Below are 20121 nucleotides of genomic sequence, written 5' to 3' on the forward strand. Positions count from 1 at the left end.
TTTAAATAATTTGTGGCAAATATCTTCCCACATATTTGGAATGAGCATATTTGAAGGAAACTCATTAAAATAATGGCAGATAAGGCACAAAATATTTGGAAAACTGAAGCTAATTAGACGATTAAACTGGCAGATGTCATAATTAAACTGAACAAATGGAACATCAGAATTTTAAATCACACATTCACCTGAGGCTGAGAGGGAGAGAGCAGTCTCTCTCTGTGATTGGGTACTAGGTGGTTGATACAACTGAGAGGTTTAGTCAAAAATTATAGAAACTGCTTAAAATAAACTCAAAGCTTTTAATTGTTTTTCTAGTATTGTTTAAATTTAGAGCTTTATTTCAAATTAATTCTCTCAAAAGAGTATGGAAAGGGGTGTTAAAAGTTTTATCAACAGTTTATTAATATTTTTTTATGAACAGTTATATCAGTACAACAGGTATAAAAATGGACTGTCCAGAGCGTGTGGTCATCCAAGCTACAGACTTGCTGACTTAGATATATAATATAGATATAAGGGCTCCACCTTGTGGCAGCTCTTCCAAACTGCAGACATGTTCCTAAAAAGTATGGATCAGTCCTTCTACGTACGAGGATACTATTGATATGCTAGACTTGAATCCAGTAATTTAAACAGAGGGTCTTATTGGGATGAAACATATGATTTGTTGCTTTATTAGGGTGGGTTACTGAGGGAAGCGGTAGCCTCTTCTCTGGAGGTTTAATTCCCTGAAGGTTAATAGATGAACCAGATCCTCTCAAGGTCCTTTTCTGTCTTATGATAGAACAATAATTTTCCTCATTTTCTCGCAGAACTTTTACCTATGGCTATATTGTTTGATATTGGCCTTTATTTCAGAAAAGTCCTATGGTAATTTTTTTTTTATGAGCTAAGTTTTCGTGATTTTCGTGATTCCCTTTACTGAGAAGTTACATGACTAAAAAAAATTACCCACTATATTACAAAAATATTTTCTGGCATAAATAATGATTAAATGAAAGATATTTCTAATATATGCCTTATTTTTCATTTTGAATTCTTCTTTCTACTTCTGGAAGAGTATCAGGGAGGTCAGCTACCAAGAAGAGCTGAAAGATCACTCTTCCTGCCAGGAGGGGAGGGAGAGGAAGGGAATTCTGGGGCTGGCTGAAGGAGGGGTGTGGTCACCGGGAGACCAGAGGGTGTGTCTGAATTGGGGTCTGATCTCTGCCGTCCAGTTTCTTTCATTCCTCTCTACCAGCCTTTTGTCTCCATTCTTTTCCCTTTCTCATTCTTACCCCCTTAATGACTTAATTTCTCCCCTTCATCCAGCCTGTTCTTACTCTTCCTCACTTTTCTAAAATACTCTTACTGAACATACTTAAAGAACTACTATTCTAAAATACTCTTACCCACTTATTACTCACTTGTTACTCTCTCAATTAATATTAGCCTTTTCATTTTCACTTCATTTTTGTTCAAACAGAAATCGGCATTGTTTTCCTCATGTAAATATATAGACACTGGGCTATAAAACCAAGGTGTAGGCTTCTGGGCAGTTCGAGGCACCCTACTATCAAAGAAAATGAAGGAAGTTTCCATCAAGATATACTTAACGGCTCCTAGATACAAAATTTCATGAAAAGAAGCCCTAATCAGCCTGGTAGCAAGTTCTCCTCATATAAAGAAATTAAAAGGCAGAGGCAGATGGAGTAATTAGTATTTAGTATTATTATTAGTAGTATAAACTAAACAGTAAATGAGAAATGGATTTAATGTTTGAGACGATTTCACTCAATTCTGTATTCAATTTTCTATGAAACCCAAATAGAAAAATATGGAAAATACCATTGAGAGAAAGCTAAGAAAGAAACGCTTTATTTCCAAGGAAAGCAAGATACTATGAGGTAATAAAGAAACTCTGGTTAGGAGGTTACCAACCTAGTGTTCTTCTCCCTTAGACACTTTGTTTTTATTTCAGGGACTGAATTATATTATTTTTGCCTCTAATGAAGGCAATGTATCTAATAAAGCCAATACCAATGGCAGTATAAATAGTTTTCTTTCTACTTTGAGATCAATAGGCCAGATTTTGACCTCTATAAAAGTTTGGGAGGGGGAGTGCGGTTTTATCAAGGTAACCAAATTTTCTGTGATCTATGTAAATAGTTCATCATGTTAATTTTAAAGCTTTTGCAGTGGCCTGAGAATTCTGGCTGGAGTGTATGACATTTCACTTTAAGGATGAATATGGTGGAATCTGTCCATGAAATGATCCAAAATGCAGTGTGAAAATATTGTTATGCTGAACTATGGCCAAAGGCCTGTGGACAGACTTTTCTTATTCTAGAACAGGCAGCATGAGGCAGTGGTTTCATTAAATTTTAGAGCTAAAATAGGATTGGAGATTCCCTCTTCTAACTACCTTTCCCTAGCCCCATCCCTATCACAACTTCCTTTACTATTGCCCACATCTCCAAATTTTAAATATAGCCTTGGCAAAGTAATCTACCAAGTCACAGTGTACAGGTGGAAGAACCTTAAGTATGGACCTAAAACCAGATCTAACGATGTACTTTGTCTCCTTAGTTCACAGCGTTGCTTCACCTCTCCAGGCCTCGGGCCTCTGGTAAAATGAGGGAACTGGGCTTAATTATCTCTAAGCTGCCTGTAAGACCAAGACCATGGCACTAAAAGTTCAACCTTATGCACTCATTTCTCTGAGTGCATATTTCTGGCATCAATCTGCATGACTCCTTCGAAGAAAAGAAGACCCAAACAAATCAAAAGGATAGATATGATGTACTCCAATTCAGTGAACAAAAGCCATTTCTTAAACTTTTTGGACAGTGTTAAGGTCCTTAGAACACATAAAAGGGAAATTCAATACAGCTGTTGAAACACAGCACAGTAACCTAAAAGGTCTTAGAAGAAATGCTAAGGAGGAGAGGAGGATTGGGTTAAAAGGGAGAAGTGAAGAAAGAAAAATTAGGAATGAACTGAGAAAATGAAAGTTTCGTGGTTTAAATTTATTATGTAAATTGAACATCAACTTCCTGTTAATTCAGTATTTATTAAATGTGTTTATGTGCCAGGCCTATCATCCACTTAATCATTGTACAAATATTTATTGAGCATCTACTATGCATCTGACACTATGACAGGCACTAAGGATACATACTAAAGAAAACCAGATGTGCCCTCTCAAAGCAGTTCTGTCTAGAATGCCTCTTTTAAGTATTGTCTGGTCCTCTCAAGGAGCACACAGGTGATAGGAGAGGAAAGAGCAAATATATATCAAACCTCTATGACTGTTGATAGAATGTGGTAAGTACTGTAAAGCATACAAAAAATAATATGATGGTATTAATATGAGGGAGAGAAATTTCTTCCAATTAAGATTAGGGAAAGTTTCATGGTGGTAATGTTTGAGCTGGACCCTGAAGGCTGCATATAATTTTGATAATGTAGAAAGAGAATGGGGAGAGGAAGACATTCCAGTAGAGGGATCATTATGGGCAAAGGTTGAGATTAGAAAGTACTCAGTGAAAGGAAGGATTTTTAGGTGTCTAAAACACTGAGTATGTATAGATTGGGTGAAGAAAAACAAGCAATTCCTAGATTCAGGTAATCAGACTTTCCTTGGAAGAATAAATAGATGTCTATGATATGTGAATATGTGTGATCCTACCTCATGCAAACAGTATTTTCATGGGCTGGGCTGAACAGCGCACAGTGAAAATACTCTTCACCACACTGAAGGAACTGAAGTAAATAAACATGAAGTGCAGCCAGATGAATGAATATTCAACTCATTGCATTTCTGAGGAGGTGACTCTAATATCCGACCCTATGGACTCACATGCTTCCTGACAGTCTATAAGAGGCAGTGGTCATAGGGGGGACTCTTTGGGGGCATTCAACATAGAAGAATCTCTTCAATCAAACATGCCAAGCCTTTTAAAATACTGACTTCTATCTCTTTCCTCCATCATGTCAGAGGGACACAGTGCTGAGTCAGGTTGAGGGACATCATTTTTTCTAATAGTCTCTCTCTTCTTTGGAGAGAACAATTTGGCAAAATTCTCTTTCACAGATTTGAAGGATTATAGCTGCTCTTTATCTCGTCCAGTAAGGCATCCACTCTTGCCACTTCTAGCCTGTCAAATATTGTCCTAAGTCTTGGAAAACATTCATATGGCCTCCCAAAGGCCATAGGACCCAGTGGGGAGACCTATCTGTAGCTCCAAATGGAGAAACCATGCTCAAACCCAAAAGAGATTTGACTAGATAAAGATGCTGCTTCCTTTTGCAATACATGGGCTGAGGGCAGGGACAAAGGAACTCACCATATGGCCTTGCATTGTCTTTGATCTGGAAGTTCTCTCATCTTTCCACTTAATTGTGAGATTTCTGTGCAGAGGACACCATGTTACAGCCCTTGCAGTGCCTGGTATGTAGTAGATGCTCAACGAATATTTATTAACATTGCATTTAATGTTTTATATTCTTCAATAAAATGTCCCCAAATGTTTTGAATTTATGAATGACATACCTTAGGCATCTAAGATTCAGCTACAGTAACTGTTTTCCTATGGAGGAATTGTGGAGATTGGTGATGAAAATAAGTCTCTGTACTAAGATATTTTACTCTAGGTACAGAGATACTTGACTCTTTGTAGGCTGCTTACTCATCATGTTATTTTAAAGCAGGAAAAAAACTGGCACAAATAATACAATTTGTGTTTGTGCAACAGTGATAGTTTTAAGAAAAAAATATTTGTATTTTCAAAAGTAGAGAAAGGTTGGATGATTCATTTAACTTTTTTTCTCAACACCCTTTCCTACACACGTTGAAAATTATGCTAGCTTAAAGAATGAAACATTTTAAAATCTCCCTCCCCCCTCCCCAAAAAAAGGGCAAGGCCTACAACCTCAAGAGTCACAGGATTTCAGTGCTTTCTACATAAACACTGCTTGAATTTCACAATCTTCCACTCTGAGGTGCTGCTATTAACAAAAACAAAATTAGGCAAAAAAGTGAGTTTTGCAGCCCAGGCTAATTTGGGGAGATATTTGTGTGGCTGAAGAGATACCCTTCCCATTTGTGCCTGCCTTACATCCAGGTCCACTTCTTATCTTGTTCAGTGCTCAATGGGTTGTTACAAAGCATGAGCTGACTGTTACACAGCAAAATCCAACAGGGGAAACACTACCAGATAAAGTAATGCTTATAAAGTTGGAGCCAGTGAATTATTTTCCTCTCTTTACTTCCCATGGAACTGCTCTCAGGGAAGATTATGATAATCACATAGTTAAAAGCCCAAAGGCTTCAATATTCCTAGGTTTTCATTTACTCTTTTTAATCAAAACTTAGAGTGGACTTTTCCCCTCCATTTATCAGAAATCTCGGAATTCTCCAAAGTAAAAGTTGTACAATTTATACCCTCACAGGATAGTGTTTCCAAACCATTCTCTTGCAGACAGTGTCAAAGGTGAAGACGATTGCAACCTGTCCCCATAACAATCAGCTGGGAGCCTCAGAGAGAGTCCTCAATACCGTAAAGTTCAACATTTTAAAAACAGAAGTGGAAACAGTTCTACTAAGGCATTGCCACCTTCACGCTTGTATACAAGCTTTGTTCGATGTTGTCAGACACATAAGTGCTTTCACCTTTGAGCCTTTGTTAATGCTACTATTCCAAGTTCCTTGATCACCCAAGAAAGTTCCTCCCAAACTGGGAGCTGGAACCATTAGCTGATACTCAGGGGTCTCCAAACAGAACTCTAAGGGGGCCTCTTATTCTTGTGTCAGCAGGATAGAAGAAGTCATTTACTGCCTTTGGAACATCATGGGGAGTTGAAGGAATGGATGTACAGCAGCAGCAGCAGTGAGGAAGAGAGGTCAGTTTTGCATACTAGAAACACAAATGCCCCCCAGAACGTTCAGAATATAACTAGAAAATTTGATTGTATCTGCCTTAGTTTTATACAGTGGGGTGTTTCAAAAAATATTCTCTGAATAGTTTAGATCAAATGAAGCTGAAAGATTGCATAGGAGAGCTGATACACAGGATCTCCTATAATATTGCCCTACATGCTTTCTTTGGTGCACATTTATTTTTCCACAGCCCACATTCTATTTTCTTGCTATAATGTACACTTGGGGGATGGTTTTGCTGAGCAATGGGGGAAATACTCTGGGCCAAGTCAGGATGCTTTTCTTAATGGAAGGTGTATTGCTAAGGAAAAAGTTCATGCAAGTGATTTTGAATCTGAAGATTTCCCCCCAATTCCCAGATGATCAGGTAACTACAACCATAAGAGAGGGCACATCACCAACCCAGTGTCTGAACATTTTATTAAGCCTCAGAATGATTTAGCATTTCTGTGAGAGGAACTTTACTGGACACTCAGCCCTACTTTTCTTGATACTACATGAACGACTCATCTTCTTAACTTACTAGGTTTCATTATTTGCATAACTTTTTACTGACCCAGTATTTCAATAAACCTGCTGTTTGGTCAGTATATCAGGAATCAGTTGAATATGTTGTCTGATTGAATTTACCAAAGATTTACAGTGGTGGTCTTATGCCAACGCGGCTTTTTATCTGGTTATGTTGTATTGCCCTTTGATAAGAGGGTATTCGTCAGAATACACCTTCTTGATCTGTGTGCCAGTGAGGGGCAGAAATTTACTGAGGACAGCATTAAAAGCCAATGGAAAGACAAGTTGGCAAACACACTATATTTTCCAAAGCTTTAAATTGTGGTGGAGATATTAAATCAATTTTATGAATAAAAGTAAAATGTTTTTCTGGCTTCATCAATTATTTTGCCAAATTCAGATACTTTTCACCTAATATATGAATATATAAGACTAATTTCTTCAAAGCCTTCCTCCCTTTGAATATTCCCTCTCTTTAGCTCTCCCAGTAAAAGGTATTTCAGTCCTGCTTTTAGAAAGTAATTATATTAGTGATATATGTGTAATCATCTTTAAGATTAAGAACAAATTAATGCTGATTTGTCACCCTCTCTTTAAAACTGCTTTCCATCCCCAAAACACAATCCAACATAAGGCCCCAAAACAACCAGGGCTGTTTGACATCTATGTAATTACAATTCTTATTAACTGGAACACATATATTTTATAGATTTCAATGAACAATAAATTAGCATGATATACATATTTGTATGTTATATTGACTTTCAAAATGCCTTGTCAAAAGTACCCTTTTATTTTAAAATTGTTATGTTTGTTTAGGTAGCTTGTGTTGTCTGGCAGGCTGGAATTATCATAATAGAGCTTTTGTGACAATGTATGATAAGCCATGTAAATAGTTTTAAAAACTGTCCACTAATGCCAATTTGGCTTGCAAAATCTGCAGCAATTCTAATAATAATTTTTAGTGCTTATTCTTTCCACCTCTGATTTTTCTCATTCCCCTCTGTTAGGTACAGGACAGCTTCCTCAGCAGAAAGATTCCAATAAAAATCAAAGACCAAGGTGAGTCTATTGGAGTCATCATGAATTCCACTCCTTTTTTGTGGTTGTTGTTTTTTTCTTTTTTTTAAAGGCACACCCTTAACTTTTGTTTGTTTGTTTTTGTTAACATAAACCAGATTCTAATTTCAGAAAGTAAAGCCAATTATCCGAAAAAGGCAATACTCAGAAATCAGTGTATTATTGGTTTTGGTCACCCATGGAATCAATTAGACTTTTTTCCCCTGTAAGTGATCAGTGATTTTTTTCAGTCCACCTAAAAAAAAAAAATACCTCTTTTCAATATTACCTGCCTTTTTTCAGTATGCAGCATGGCAGTACAATTGACAATGAGGTGCTTTGGCACATCAGATTTCTTTTCCAGTTGGTCAGGGATCCCTTTTCTCTTTTCCTCATTTCCTGAGAACAGGAAGGATTAAAGCATGGCCCAAGACAATGTTGTCACATTAGGAGTGTAGAGGTGTTTACTAGGATTATGAGCGTCTCAGCTTGGCCTCAGAAGCATCTCCTGAAGCCCTGGGTTTGATGTGGAAACCTGACATAAGAAAAAAGACTTGGGAGGTCCTTTATCTGGCTCTTCTCCCACCTCTCCCATAAAAGATTAAACAAAACTAATGGGATGATTGGAGGTGCTTCATTGCCACTGAACTACTCCCATGGGTTTGCTTTTCCTTTAAGTGATCTTGCGAGGCCAGTGAGGGCCTCTATCTTGATTATCCAGTGGCTGGATATGGTGGTTTGGTGTGAGGTTTTGACAAAGAAAAAATTAGGCTCTGAAAGACATTTCTCATCAGAAACTGTCAATATATTAAAATGCATTTAAAAGTTACTTCTGGGAAGCATATTAAAGAGGCCAATCATTTAATCATTTGCTAAATGTCAAAGCCTACAAAATCATAGTATAATGTCACTCTGACATAAAGCAACATCAAAATTAGTGCCTCATCTATAAAGTGAAGTATCATTTGCCTTCAAGTGACAAATTCTATTGCCAAAAAAATACCACTGTACTTCTAATAAGTGACACTCATTTTAATAGACCCTACAAAAATACAATATTTTCAATGTCCCCATAAAACAGTAACTTACAAATATTACTCTCAGAGCTTTGGTGACATCAATATGTGACACTTGTGAAAATCCTAACAAAATACTTGGAACACTAGCATGTAAAGTAAATCCATTATATATATTTTAAAAAAGAGAGCTATGTGAAAATATGAGAGAGAATGCATATAACCAACTCTGGGAAATTGTTCTGGAATTTCAAATTAATATTTTAATCAAATTAATGACTAATATATAAAAGAAATATTTTAAAGGATTATAAAATGAATTTTGATCATTTATAGAGAAAAACATTTCCAATGTAAACATAACTAATTCTATACTAATTATGCTAATCTTTGTTTTCAGTGAGACAATTTAGAACTGTATATACTTTGAAACTTTGGGGGAAAAAAGGTATTTTCTCTATTTCTGCCCTCAAAAGCAGACACAGAAATTAATAATACAGGTAGACCAAGGCTCTGAGAACTTATATTTGAAGTTTCATATTTAATTACCAAAGGTTTTTATCACCCACCATAACTTTCTAACAATAGTCTTTCTTAATGATAAATTTTATCAATACCCCAAACTCATTTTAAATGATTTAAAAGTAGCAAATTGGATAAAGCAACACACAAATAAATTCCACATTTACAAGTAAAGAAATCACAGGGGCTACAGTTTATAATCAACATAAACTTGAAAGAAATAAAGCAACACCTTTCCTGCCACCCATCATTCACTGCTTACATTTGGGGTGAAAAAGATTTATCTACAATGACCTTTAGTCTGTTTCTTAACTCTGCATGTTTTGTAATTAGCTAAAGGCATTGAACAAATTAGTTTGTCCTATTTTTATTCAGGTCCCAGAGATTAATGGCTAATTTATGAAATATTTCACTCTGTGTTATGAGAATTTAGCAAATGAATATGGAACCAAATATAAACACTTTATACCATATGTACAGTTGCTTTCATAAGGCATTATCTTGTAATTTTTATTGAAAAAGGTTCAATATAGTAAAGTCTTATTTTAAGATATATTTTCTTTCTCAATCCGAGATGTTTAGTTTATGAAAATATTGTTTTTTCTCTATATTCTTTTTGTATATATGCCAACATGTACCTTGTGCTAGAAATATTTTATGGGAATTACAATTCTTTATATTTGTATTTTCTATATAAAGGCATATACAACTTTGAGGCAGTGTTTCTGATGGAGAGCAGAATTCGTAAAGAGCTTGTGTGTGCTTCCGTGCTCCGAAATTATATGAAATCCACTTCAAGAAGAAACTTATTTGATTAAAAAAAAAAAAACAAAACCAAAACCAAAACTGCACCAATGCACAGCCAGAGGCTGACAGTTAAAATAATACATAACCACATGAACATCATATTTATATAGTTAACATTTTTAAGGATGACCAGTGCTAACATATAGTATTATACATTTGGCACTAATGTTTGCCATTGGTCCAGCAATTGGCAAAATTTGTTTCTATGTATAAATTTATTTTTGAACATTAGGTCTGGCTAGACGTATCTTCACTATTTATAAAAAATATTTAGACAGTAAGCTCACGTTGAATAACTAGGTCTACTGTGTTCTGGAAACTCTTCAGTAGTAATACAGCTTTTTCATGTTCCATATGTACAAAACTATGTCCATTTGCCTGTAAACACACAAATAAAACAGGGCAATCAATGTAAGATACTTATTTATCATATATCATTGTTTCTAACAATAAAATTCAAGGGAGTATTGAGCAACCAAGTCATGTGTTTTTAAAATTCACAGCAGAATTGCAATTATGGGAACAACTAATTTCACCCAGCTTCAACTCAATTTATTAATTCAACAAATATTTATCAAGTATCTAGTATATCCTACTTAGGATTGTCCTAGTATAGTCCTAGTCACTGTGCTAATCATAGAGATATACTGGTCAGTAACAGACAGATACATTTGAAATATGATAGTTGTTTTGTTGTTGTTCTGATTTGTTTGCAGGAACTTAGTTGAGATGGTTCGGAAGTGTTCATAGGACCACTGCCTTTTTGTTGCATAATCACTGATATAAACCCATCAACACGGTCAAATGTTTCACTCATGCAAACCATATAGTATAGTTAGATCTTATTTTGATCCACTGAAAAGTCCTTAATTTACATGTTTTTATATTAAAAAGATAATTTGTATTTCCCTCATTGTTGAATGCAAATATATTCATTATTTATAGCAGTGGTTCTCAATCCCATCCAGAAATGAATTAATTTCTGTGTGATCTAGATTCATCTTGTTATTTTATAAATGAAAGAGCTACACCTCAGAGAGGCCAAGCAACATGACTAAGGTCACACAGCTAAGCTAGGGCTGAGTCATCTGATACCATAATATTCTTACTATTTCTCTCAATACTTTACTGACATAATAACACTGCAATTGTTTCTAGTGATTTGAACTGATATTTCATTGATCATGATAAAATAATCAACATTTTCCCTTTAAAATTGTTGCTATATCACCTCCTACCATAATTTTTTTCGTTACAGTGTTAGCAAAAGCTGTAATTCTCATTCAGATTCCTAACAGGTTTAATTTAACTTATTCTAGTACTGGTAAAAATAACATTTAGTCCTAAATTTGGATCTACCAAAATGCTAAATCTCTCATTCTTATAGTTTTAACTCTGGCTTAATTGTGTTGTTGTAGTTACATGTGAACTATCTCAAAAGTAGAAAGACTAAGTCAGACTATCTGCCTGGGCAATGAGACTTGAGAGGAAATAAAAAGGAGAAAACTTTTAGGGTAGAATCAATAGATTTGGTATCTGATTGGACAAGGGTATGAAAACAAACAAGAATCAAACTGTGATGCCATTAACAGAAAATGGAAACCTTGGAGGAGCAGCAGGCTTAGTTGGGAAGACAACGGAGTTTGTGGTACTGACGACACATGCAAGGAAAATGTTGCACATATATTTAGAAATAAGAGACTGGAGTTCAGGAAGGAGGTCAGGGTGGCAGCATTAGAAACAGAAGTTAGGTTTTTACCACACTCTGGTATTTACCACATGGAATGCTGAGAGAATTATCAGAGAATAAGTTTAAAAGGGAGCATTGTGAAAGAAGGGAAATCTAACTAGGGGAGCAGGATGGAGCCATGGCTTTGGATGTGTAGAATAGAACTTAAAGACAGTGTTTGCTGTTGACCTGAGCATCTAGGTAAATTTGTCTGAAGTGAGGGAGGGAAAGGTGAAACAGGGCCCAATCCTTTTTGCTAGAGGATGGCAGAAAGCAGATGCTAGCCTAATGGCTGAACTAAAGAACGAGGATACCAATGCATTGAGGGGAGCGAACAGGAAAACTGGCAGGAGGAGAACTGGAAAGGGGATCCTGAAGGGGATCAAGGTAGAGGGCTCATAAAGGTAGCAGGAAATCCACGAGGATCAGGTATTTCCTAGAGGCTTCAATTAACCCTAGTTTTCTGAGGCACAGAGGAAAGAGCAGAGAAAGAGCATAGCTTGATTAATTCTGTCCTGGAATCTGGGTCTGTTTCCAAGAAACAAGGCTTCAAGATGTTCAGACCCACAGTCCAGGTTCTGATTCAAGCTAGGGAGACTCCTTGTATAAATTAGCTTTTAATATTGCTTTAAAGCATTGGCTTTTAGTTGTCATGCTTTGTAAGTACAAATGATAGTTATATAGTTGGAAACACAAAGAGTTGATTTCCCAGAAGGAAATAAGCAGGTTGATAAATTAGACCACTGTGTCAAATAAACATTAGGACTCTACCTGTAATTCTAGTCCCCAGAAATGTTTTGGCTCTAAGCCAGAACTTGGGTGAATCTCAAGAGGCTTATTTAAAAGACCACAACTAGGGACTGCCTGGGAATGGCTTCAAATTACCGAAAGGATTCTGGAAGATCAGAAAGCAAATTATTTTAGAAAGTTTATTAAAGATTAAATGAGTTAATATATGTTAACTGCTTAGGACAAGGCCTGGAACACTGTAAACGATCAATAAATGTTAGCTACTACTATTAATATTACTTCACTATTACTTTCTTGAATTTAAGAAATACAATTTTCATTAAGCCATAAGAGTAGAAGGACGAAATGTCAGAGGAAGGAACTGTTTAGTTAACCTTAACTTTTTTTTAAAGATGAAAATGTGAGGATCAGAGAGTTACATGAAGTATCCAAGCTCACACAGCTAGTGGCTAGATGAGAATTTATGTCACAACTCTGTATCTTGACACAATTCGTTTCATTGGTGTTGTGAGGTTGAAACAAATGTTTTAGGTTCATTAAATTAATTCACTTGTTAAGATTAATTGCCCTATTTCTTTTTTTTATTTTGCGGTACGCAGGCCTCTTGCTGTTGTGGCCTCTCCCGTTGCGGAGCACAGGCCTGGGACGCGCAGGCTCAGTGGCCATGGCTCACGGGCCCAGCTGCCGCTCCGCGGCATGTGGGATCTTCCCAGACCGGGGCACGAACCCGTGTCCCTTGCATCGACAGGCGGACTCTCAAACACTGTGCCACCAGGGAAGCCCAATTGCCCTATTTCTTGATATGGAACATTATGGTAGGCCTGATACCAGGGGAGGTAATGACAGAGGGGTTTGAATGGAAGGAGAAGATAGAATCTCAGTTCTAGAGAACTTTCATTTATATTCTTAGGACAGAAGAGCCAAGAGAATTTACATTGTATTTGTTCAAATGAATATGGCTATCTGGCTTACATCTTAGATGGTTCAGACAGGGAATCAGACAATTATGTTACTACATGTGTGCAGGGCTTTTCCAATTAACATGAAGTTCAGAAAAATCACAATATTTCAACTAGAAAGGTTTCATGGTTGTTTCATGTGTGTGAATAGAAGAGCTTAGGAAATAAAGGAGGATACTATTTAATATTAATTGCAGAGTATAAATCTGATGAAGCTTTGAAACGTAAATGCATATAATATACATTTATGCATTTGACATTTTGAATATGTATATAATATAAATACAAAAGATGATTTGAAGAACAAATGTTAAATTAATAAAGTTTTAAAATATGTTGCCACATTTGGCTACATATGTTTTATATAAACACACAGACTATCATGGATTATAATAAAATGTGTGCAATTTTGAGGAAATTGCAACTTCAGTGAATGGCTTAAGTCAAAATGAAGTTAATAAGAAAACAATCTATGAAAGAAAAGATATTCTAAAAATTTTATGCTTCAAGAATGTATAATTAATGTATTTCTGGCTTTAGCTGATTTGAAGTATAAGGTTCATTTTACAATAGTTTTTATGTTTTTTCCAGAAGGTATCCTTCCTTGTTTTAATTCCACTTGACATCTGTGCCACAAAAGGTTTTTTAATTGCCCCTTTGCATGATTTAGACATGACAAGATGGAAGGTTAATGAAAATAACATTTACAATTCTAACAAAAAGTACAGCTTTGTGATTACAGCTCATCAATTTACTGTAAAACGTACTCAGTTTCTGGATTTCATCCTCTTATTCCTTCCTGAATTTATCTTTGATTTTCTTCTGCAAATATTTTGTTAAGTGGATAAATTATGGATGTTTATATCACAGAAATTCTCCAGAGGATGTTGTAATTCTCCCAGGAATTCTGTTGTATTCTTATTATTCCAAGCTCTAAATTTAAAAACTAGTTTCTGAGAAGGCTTGGCCACAAAATGGTGGGATTATCCAATAAGAAGGACAGCACGATTCTTTTAAGAATCCGAAAGAGAAATGGGATTAGAGACTTGGTGTATGATTTTGAATTGATTTAAACTAACCCTCAAGGGACAAACATTTAAAGGGCCAGTATACATGTATTTTGTATGTTAGATACAAAGGCAGTCCTTTGACTGCCTATAGCTCTTGCGATGAGGGAAAATGAAAATATACAGCAACCATCTTAGAGTTATAGGGCAAGCCTTCATGTTGTCTAATCCTGACAGCCAGAAATTATGAGACCAAACAGTGGGAATCTTAGGTAATTATATTTATGTTTCCCATTAACTACCTGGAATTATTTCCCATTGCAAAATTTTAATCTGCTAGAGTGGTCTCATTAAATATTAGGATATATTTAGGGCTGAGTATACTGTATAAGCAGTACTACAATAACTATATGCCAAGTCATTTGAAAAATTTTCCTATCAAAAAATCTGACCTACAGACCTTAAATTCTTAGAGAGTTCCAATGAAAAATTTACACTGCACTTTTAAATGTGAGGAAGTTTGAAGTCTCAAGTGGCTTTTACAGTAGTATTAAAAGAAATTCATGGCAATAGAATTAGAAAAGAAAAAGGAGAAGTAACAACTGACACTGCAGAAATACAAAGGATCATGAGAGATTACTACAAGCAACTATATGCCAATAAAATGGACAACCTGGAAGAAATGGACAAATTCTTAGAAATGCACAACCTTCGGAGACTGAAGCAGGAAGAAACAGAAAATATGAACAGACCAATCAAAAGCACTGAAATTGAAACTGTGATTAAAAATCTTCCAACAAACAAAAAAGCCCAGGACCAGATGGCTACACAGGCGAATTCTATCAAACATTTAGAGAAGAGCTAACACCTATCCTCTCAAACTCTTCCAAAATATAGCAGAGGGAGGAACACTCCCAAACTCATTCTACAAGGCCACCATCACCCTGATACCAAAACCAGAGAAAGATGTCACAAAGAAAGAAAACTACAGGCAAGTATCACTGATGAACATAGATGCAAAAATCCTCAATAAAATACTAGCAAACAGAATCCAACAGCACATTAAAAGGATCATACACCATGATCAAGTGGGGTTTATCCCAAGAATGCAAGGATTCGTCAATATATGCAAATCAATCAATGTGATACACCATATTAACAAATTGAAGGAGAAAAACCATATGATCATCTCAATAGAGGCAGAGAAAGCTTTCAACAAAATTCAACACCCATTTATGATAAAAACCCTCCAGAAAGTAGGCATAGAGGGAAATTACCTCAACATAACAAAGGCCATATATGACAAACCCACAGCCAACATCGTCCTCAATGGTGAAAAACTGAAACCATTTCCACTAAGATCAGGAACAAGACAAGGTTGCCCATACTCACCACTGTTATTCAACATACTTTTGGAAGTTTTAGCCAAAGCAGTCAAAGAAGAAAAAGAAATAAAAGGAATCCAAATCGGAAGAGAAGAAGTAAAGCTGTCACTGTTTGCAGATGACATGATACTATACATAGAGAATCCTAAGGATGCAACCAGAAAACTACTAGAGCTAATCAATGAATTTGGTAAAGTTGCAGGATACAAAATTAATGCACAGAAATCTCTTGCATTTGTATACACTGAAAATGAAAAATCTGAAAGTGAAATTAAGAAAACACTCCCATTTACCACTGCAACAAAAAAGAATAAAATATCTAGGAATAAACCTATCTAAGGAGACAAAAGACCTGTATGCAGAAAATTATAAGACACTGATGAAAGAAATTAAAGATGGTGCAAACAGTTGGAGAGATATACCATGTTCTTGGATTGGAAGAATCAACATTGTGAAAATGTCTATACTACCCAAAGCAATCTACAGATTCAATGCAATCCCTATCAAACTACCAACGGCATTTTTCACAGAACTAGAGCAAAACATTTCACAATTTGTGTGGAAACACAAAAGACCCTGAATAGACAAAGCAATCTTGGGAAAGAAAAATGGAGCTGGAGGAATCAGGCTCCCTGACTTCAGACTATACTGCAAAGCTACAGTAATCAAGACAGTATGGTACTGGCACAAAAACAGAAATATAGATCAATGGAACAGGATAGAAAGCCCAGAGATAAACCCACGCACACATGATCACCTTATCTTTGATAAAGGAGGCAAGAATATACAGTGGAGGAAAGACAGCCTCTTCAATAAGTGGTGCTGGGAAAACTGGACAGCTACAGGTAAAAGAATGAAATTAGAACACTCCCTAACACCATACACAAAAATAAACTCAAAATGGATTAAAGACCTAAATGTAAGGCCAGACATTATCAAACACTTAGAGGAAAACATAGGCAGAACACTCTATGACATAAATCACAGCAAGATCCTTTTTGACCCACCTCCTAGAGTAATGGAAATAAAAACAAAAATAAACAAATGGGACCTAATGAAATTGCAAAGCTTTTGCACAACAAAGGAAACCATAAACAAGACCAAAAGACAACCCTCAGAATGGGAGAAAATATTTGCAAATGAAGCAACTGACAAAGAATTAATCTCCAAAATTTACAAGCAGCTCATGGAGCTCAATATCAAAAAATCAAACAACCCAATCCAAAAATGGGCAGAAGACCTAAATAAACATTTCTCCAAAGATGATATACAGATTGCCAACAAACACATGAAAGAATGCTCAACATCATTAATCATTAGAGAAATGCAAATCAAAACTACAATGAGATATCATCTCCCACCGGTTAGAATGGCCATCGTCAAAAAATCTACAAACAATAAATGCTGGAGAGGGTGTGGAGAAAAGGGAGACCTTTTGCACTGTTGGTGAGAATGTAAACTGATACAGCCACTATGGAGAACAGTATGGAGGTTCCTTAAAAACTAAAAATAGAACTACCATACGACCCAGCAATCCCACTACTGGGCATATACCCTGAGGAAACCATAATTCAAAAAGAGCCATGTACCAAAATGTTCATTGCAGCTCTATTTACAATAGCCAGTACATGGAAGCAACCTAAGTGTCCATCAACAGATGAATGGATAAAGAAGATGTGGCACATATATACAAGGGAATATTACCTAGCCATAAAAGAAATGAAATTGAGTTATTTGTAGTGAGGTGGATGGACCTAGAGTCTGTCATACACAGTGAAGTAAGTCAGAAAGAGAAAAACAAATACCGTATGCTAACACATATATATGGAAAATAAAAAAAAAGAAAAGAAAAAAAAATCGTCATGCAGAACCTAGGGGTAAGACAGGAATAAAGACACAGACCTAGTAGAGAATGGACTTGAGGATACAGTGAGGAGGAAGGGTAAGCTGGGACAAAGTGAGAGAGTGGCATGGACATATATACACTACCAAATGTAAAACAGATAGCTGGTGGGAAGCAGCTGCATAGCACAGGGAGATCAGCTCGGTGCTTTGTTACCACCTAGAGGGGTGGGATAGGGAGGGTGGGAGGGAGGGAGACGCAAGCGGGATGAGATATGGGGACATATGTATATGTATAACTGATTCACTTTGTTATAAAGCAGAAACTAACACACCATTGTAAAGCAATTATACTTCAATAAAGGTTAAAATAATATTCATGGAATAAAACATAAATAAGAATTTCTCTTCTGTCTTAAATGCACACATGTACTGCAGCTTGAATGTTTCATGAATTCAGGCTCAAAAAAAGACATGGCAAAATAGAAAAGACTCAACTGAAGACTTTGTTCATTATTTGTATAGAAAGTCAGGCATGGAAATGGTAATAAATAGTAATCCTGAGGATATTTACTTGTTTATCTGCTTTGGCTTTAGAATGCCTGTTTTCTTCAAAACCAGCATGTGGAATGAGCATCTCTAAAAAATGACTTCCCTATCTTGGTTTGCAAGCAGTTCCCCAACTAGCTGCACTTTATTTCTGTACTTTACCACAAAAGGAACTGCAAAATCAGCCTCTCATTTTCAGGGAACTCTTTGTAGCCAGGTTGGTCTCTGTTTTGGTGGAGAGCTTGCTGTTAAGAGAAAACAGACTGGGAGTTGATTTTGTTGCGTGTTTGAAGTCAGCTTTTTCCTGTCTCTCTTCCTCCATTTTCTGCTCTGTGTAATTTTGGGCACGTCTACTTCCTGGGCTAGGTGTGTAAAGGTAGAACTTTAGTTCTATTTCCTTGTTGCAGTGTTCACGTGGCTTGGCATCACACTTTGTACATTGTGGGCATTTAATGCATATTTGCCAAATCAGGGAATGGAAAATGTCATGCTAGCAGTAAAATTTGCTCCAGGAGAATCAGTGTTGTATAATGGAAAAGGCTCAAATGAACTATTTAACCTCTGTCAACAACAGATACCTTGCAGGGTTGTTGTGTGTTCTAAATGACACAAGATGGGTGCTTAATTGATGTTATTTTTATTTCAGCCAAATTATGGAAGTTAGAGCCAGCTTAATGAACTTAATTTGTCTTTATTGTTTTTCATGTTTCACTTAGTACCTAAATATTATTTTTTTGATTTGCAAAAAGTATTTACTCCGTCTCTAATTAGTTATCTGTGCTGAACTTTATACACTATGAACAAACCAAATGGATAAAGGTGTGCAGTGAAACTGGCATATAAAATCATACACATTTAAAAAACTATTTTTGGTTATCTTCTAACCAAATGCTATTTAAAAATATTTGCACATGTATTTTATCATTATAAGCAATAATTTCTCTGAACATTAAGAGTTACATGATGCTGAACCCACCCAACCCCCTACCCCCCCCACCTACCCCCCAACCCACCTTTCCCCAAACCTCTCCAATGTTTTTGATTTTAAACCACCAAATAAGATCAACAATAGAAAATTGTTAACTTATTTAGCCTTGTTAGGAAATGCTTTAGTGAAATTTCCAAATACTTTATTTCTTTAAGGGTCCCACACTTCATTTTAACCATAACACAAATTTCTCCTCTTTACTTTTTGTAGTCTTTTTTGGGGGGAAATTTTAAAGAATTCAGAGAAATAAATGTACTCTAACCCATTCTTAGTGACTCATGATATTAATTATGAACATGAACACTCTCTGGAATGAAGCCGTGGACCCAGTTAGTTGCTTCTACTAGAGGTATTCCCCTAAGTGTGTTCTGTGGAAGTGGCTAATTGACGTTGTTGGTCAAGAGGGCTGCATGGTTAAATATGTTGGGATATATCATTTTGTACGATTTTTCAGGTTCTTAATGTGCTTACAATGTAGAGCCCCTGCTCTGCAACAAGAGAAGCCACCGCAATGAGAAGCCCGCACACCACAACGAAGAGTAGCCCCATTCACCGCAACTAGAGAAAAGTCCATGCCCAGCAACAAAAACCCAACTCAGTCAAAAATAAATAAATAAAATAAATAAATTTATTTAAAAAAAGGCGCAACATATCAGGTTTGTTCGAATTATCATCTCTTTGATTATTCTATTTTGGTATCTTCGAGATATAGCCATAGACCAGGAATATACTTTGGATTACAAATTCCAAACTCTTAAAATTATTGCAAAGTAGAACTGGATGTCATAAACTAATTATAAATAATATAATTTCTCTTTTGTCAAAGTTAGGCTCTTGTCTTGGGAAGGGGTGGGGGCAGGTAAATGAAGAGGATAGGTATTGACTATCATGATAGACTAGAATACAATATACTTACAGGTGAGCTGTAGGCTATAACTGTGAGTCATGTTAACTATCAAGTACAATATATCCTTTTTTTCCAGTCTATTCATCTTTTCAACAGAGTAACTATAATTAATAGATATTCTATATTTAAATATACTTTAAATTGTAAAATGTATAATGAATTAGACTG

At 35.9% G+C, this 20121-nt stretch overlaps 1 protein-coding gene and 1 long non-coding RNA gene across 2 annotated transcripts in view; one reads left to right on the plus strand and one right to left on the minus strand.

Annotated features, from left to right (window-relative positions):
• Positions 1-439: 439 nt before the first annotated feature.
• LOC141275855 (uncharacterized) lies at positions 440-19102 on the plus strand. The gene is made up of 3 exons (XR_012324323.1): positions 440-5886; positions 7444-7495; positions 12916-19102. It is a non-coding gene; the product is annotated as an uncharacterized lncRNA (long non-coding RNA).
• The window catches only part of LRRC7 (leucine rich repeat containing 7), a 497118-nt gene continuing 485839 nt past the window's right edge, over positions 8843-20121 (minus strand). The window contains exon 27 of the mRNA XM_033865102.2: positions 8843-10215. Within this exon, the coding sequence (XP_033720993.2) occupies positions 10108-10215 (108 nt within the window). The 3' untranslated portion in view covers positions 8843-10107. The remainder of the gene's footprint in view (positions 10216-20121) is intronic.

Source organism: Tursiops truncatus, chromosome 1 (assembly GCF_011762595.2).
Source record: "Tursiops truncatus isolate mTurTru1 chromosome 1, mTurTru1.mat.Y, whole genome shotgun sequence".
Classification (NCBI taxonomy): domain Eukaryota; kingdom Metazoa; phylum Chordata; class Mammalia; order Artiodactyla; family Delphinidae; genus Tursiops; species Tursiops truncatus.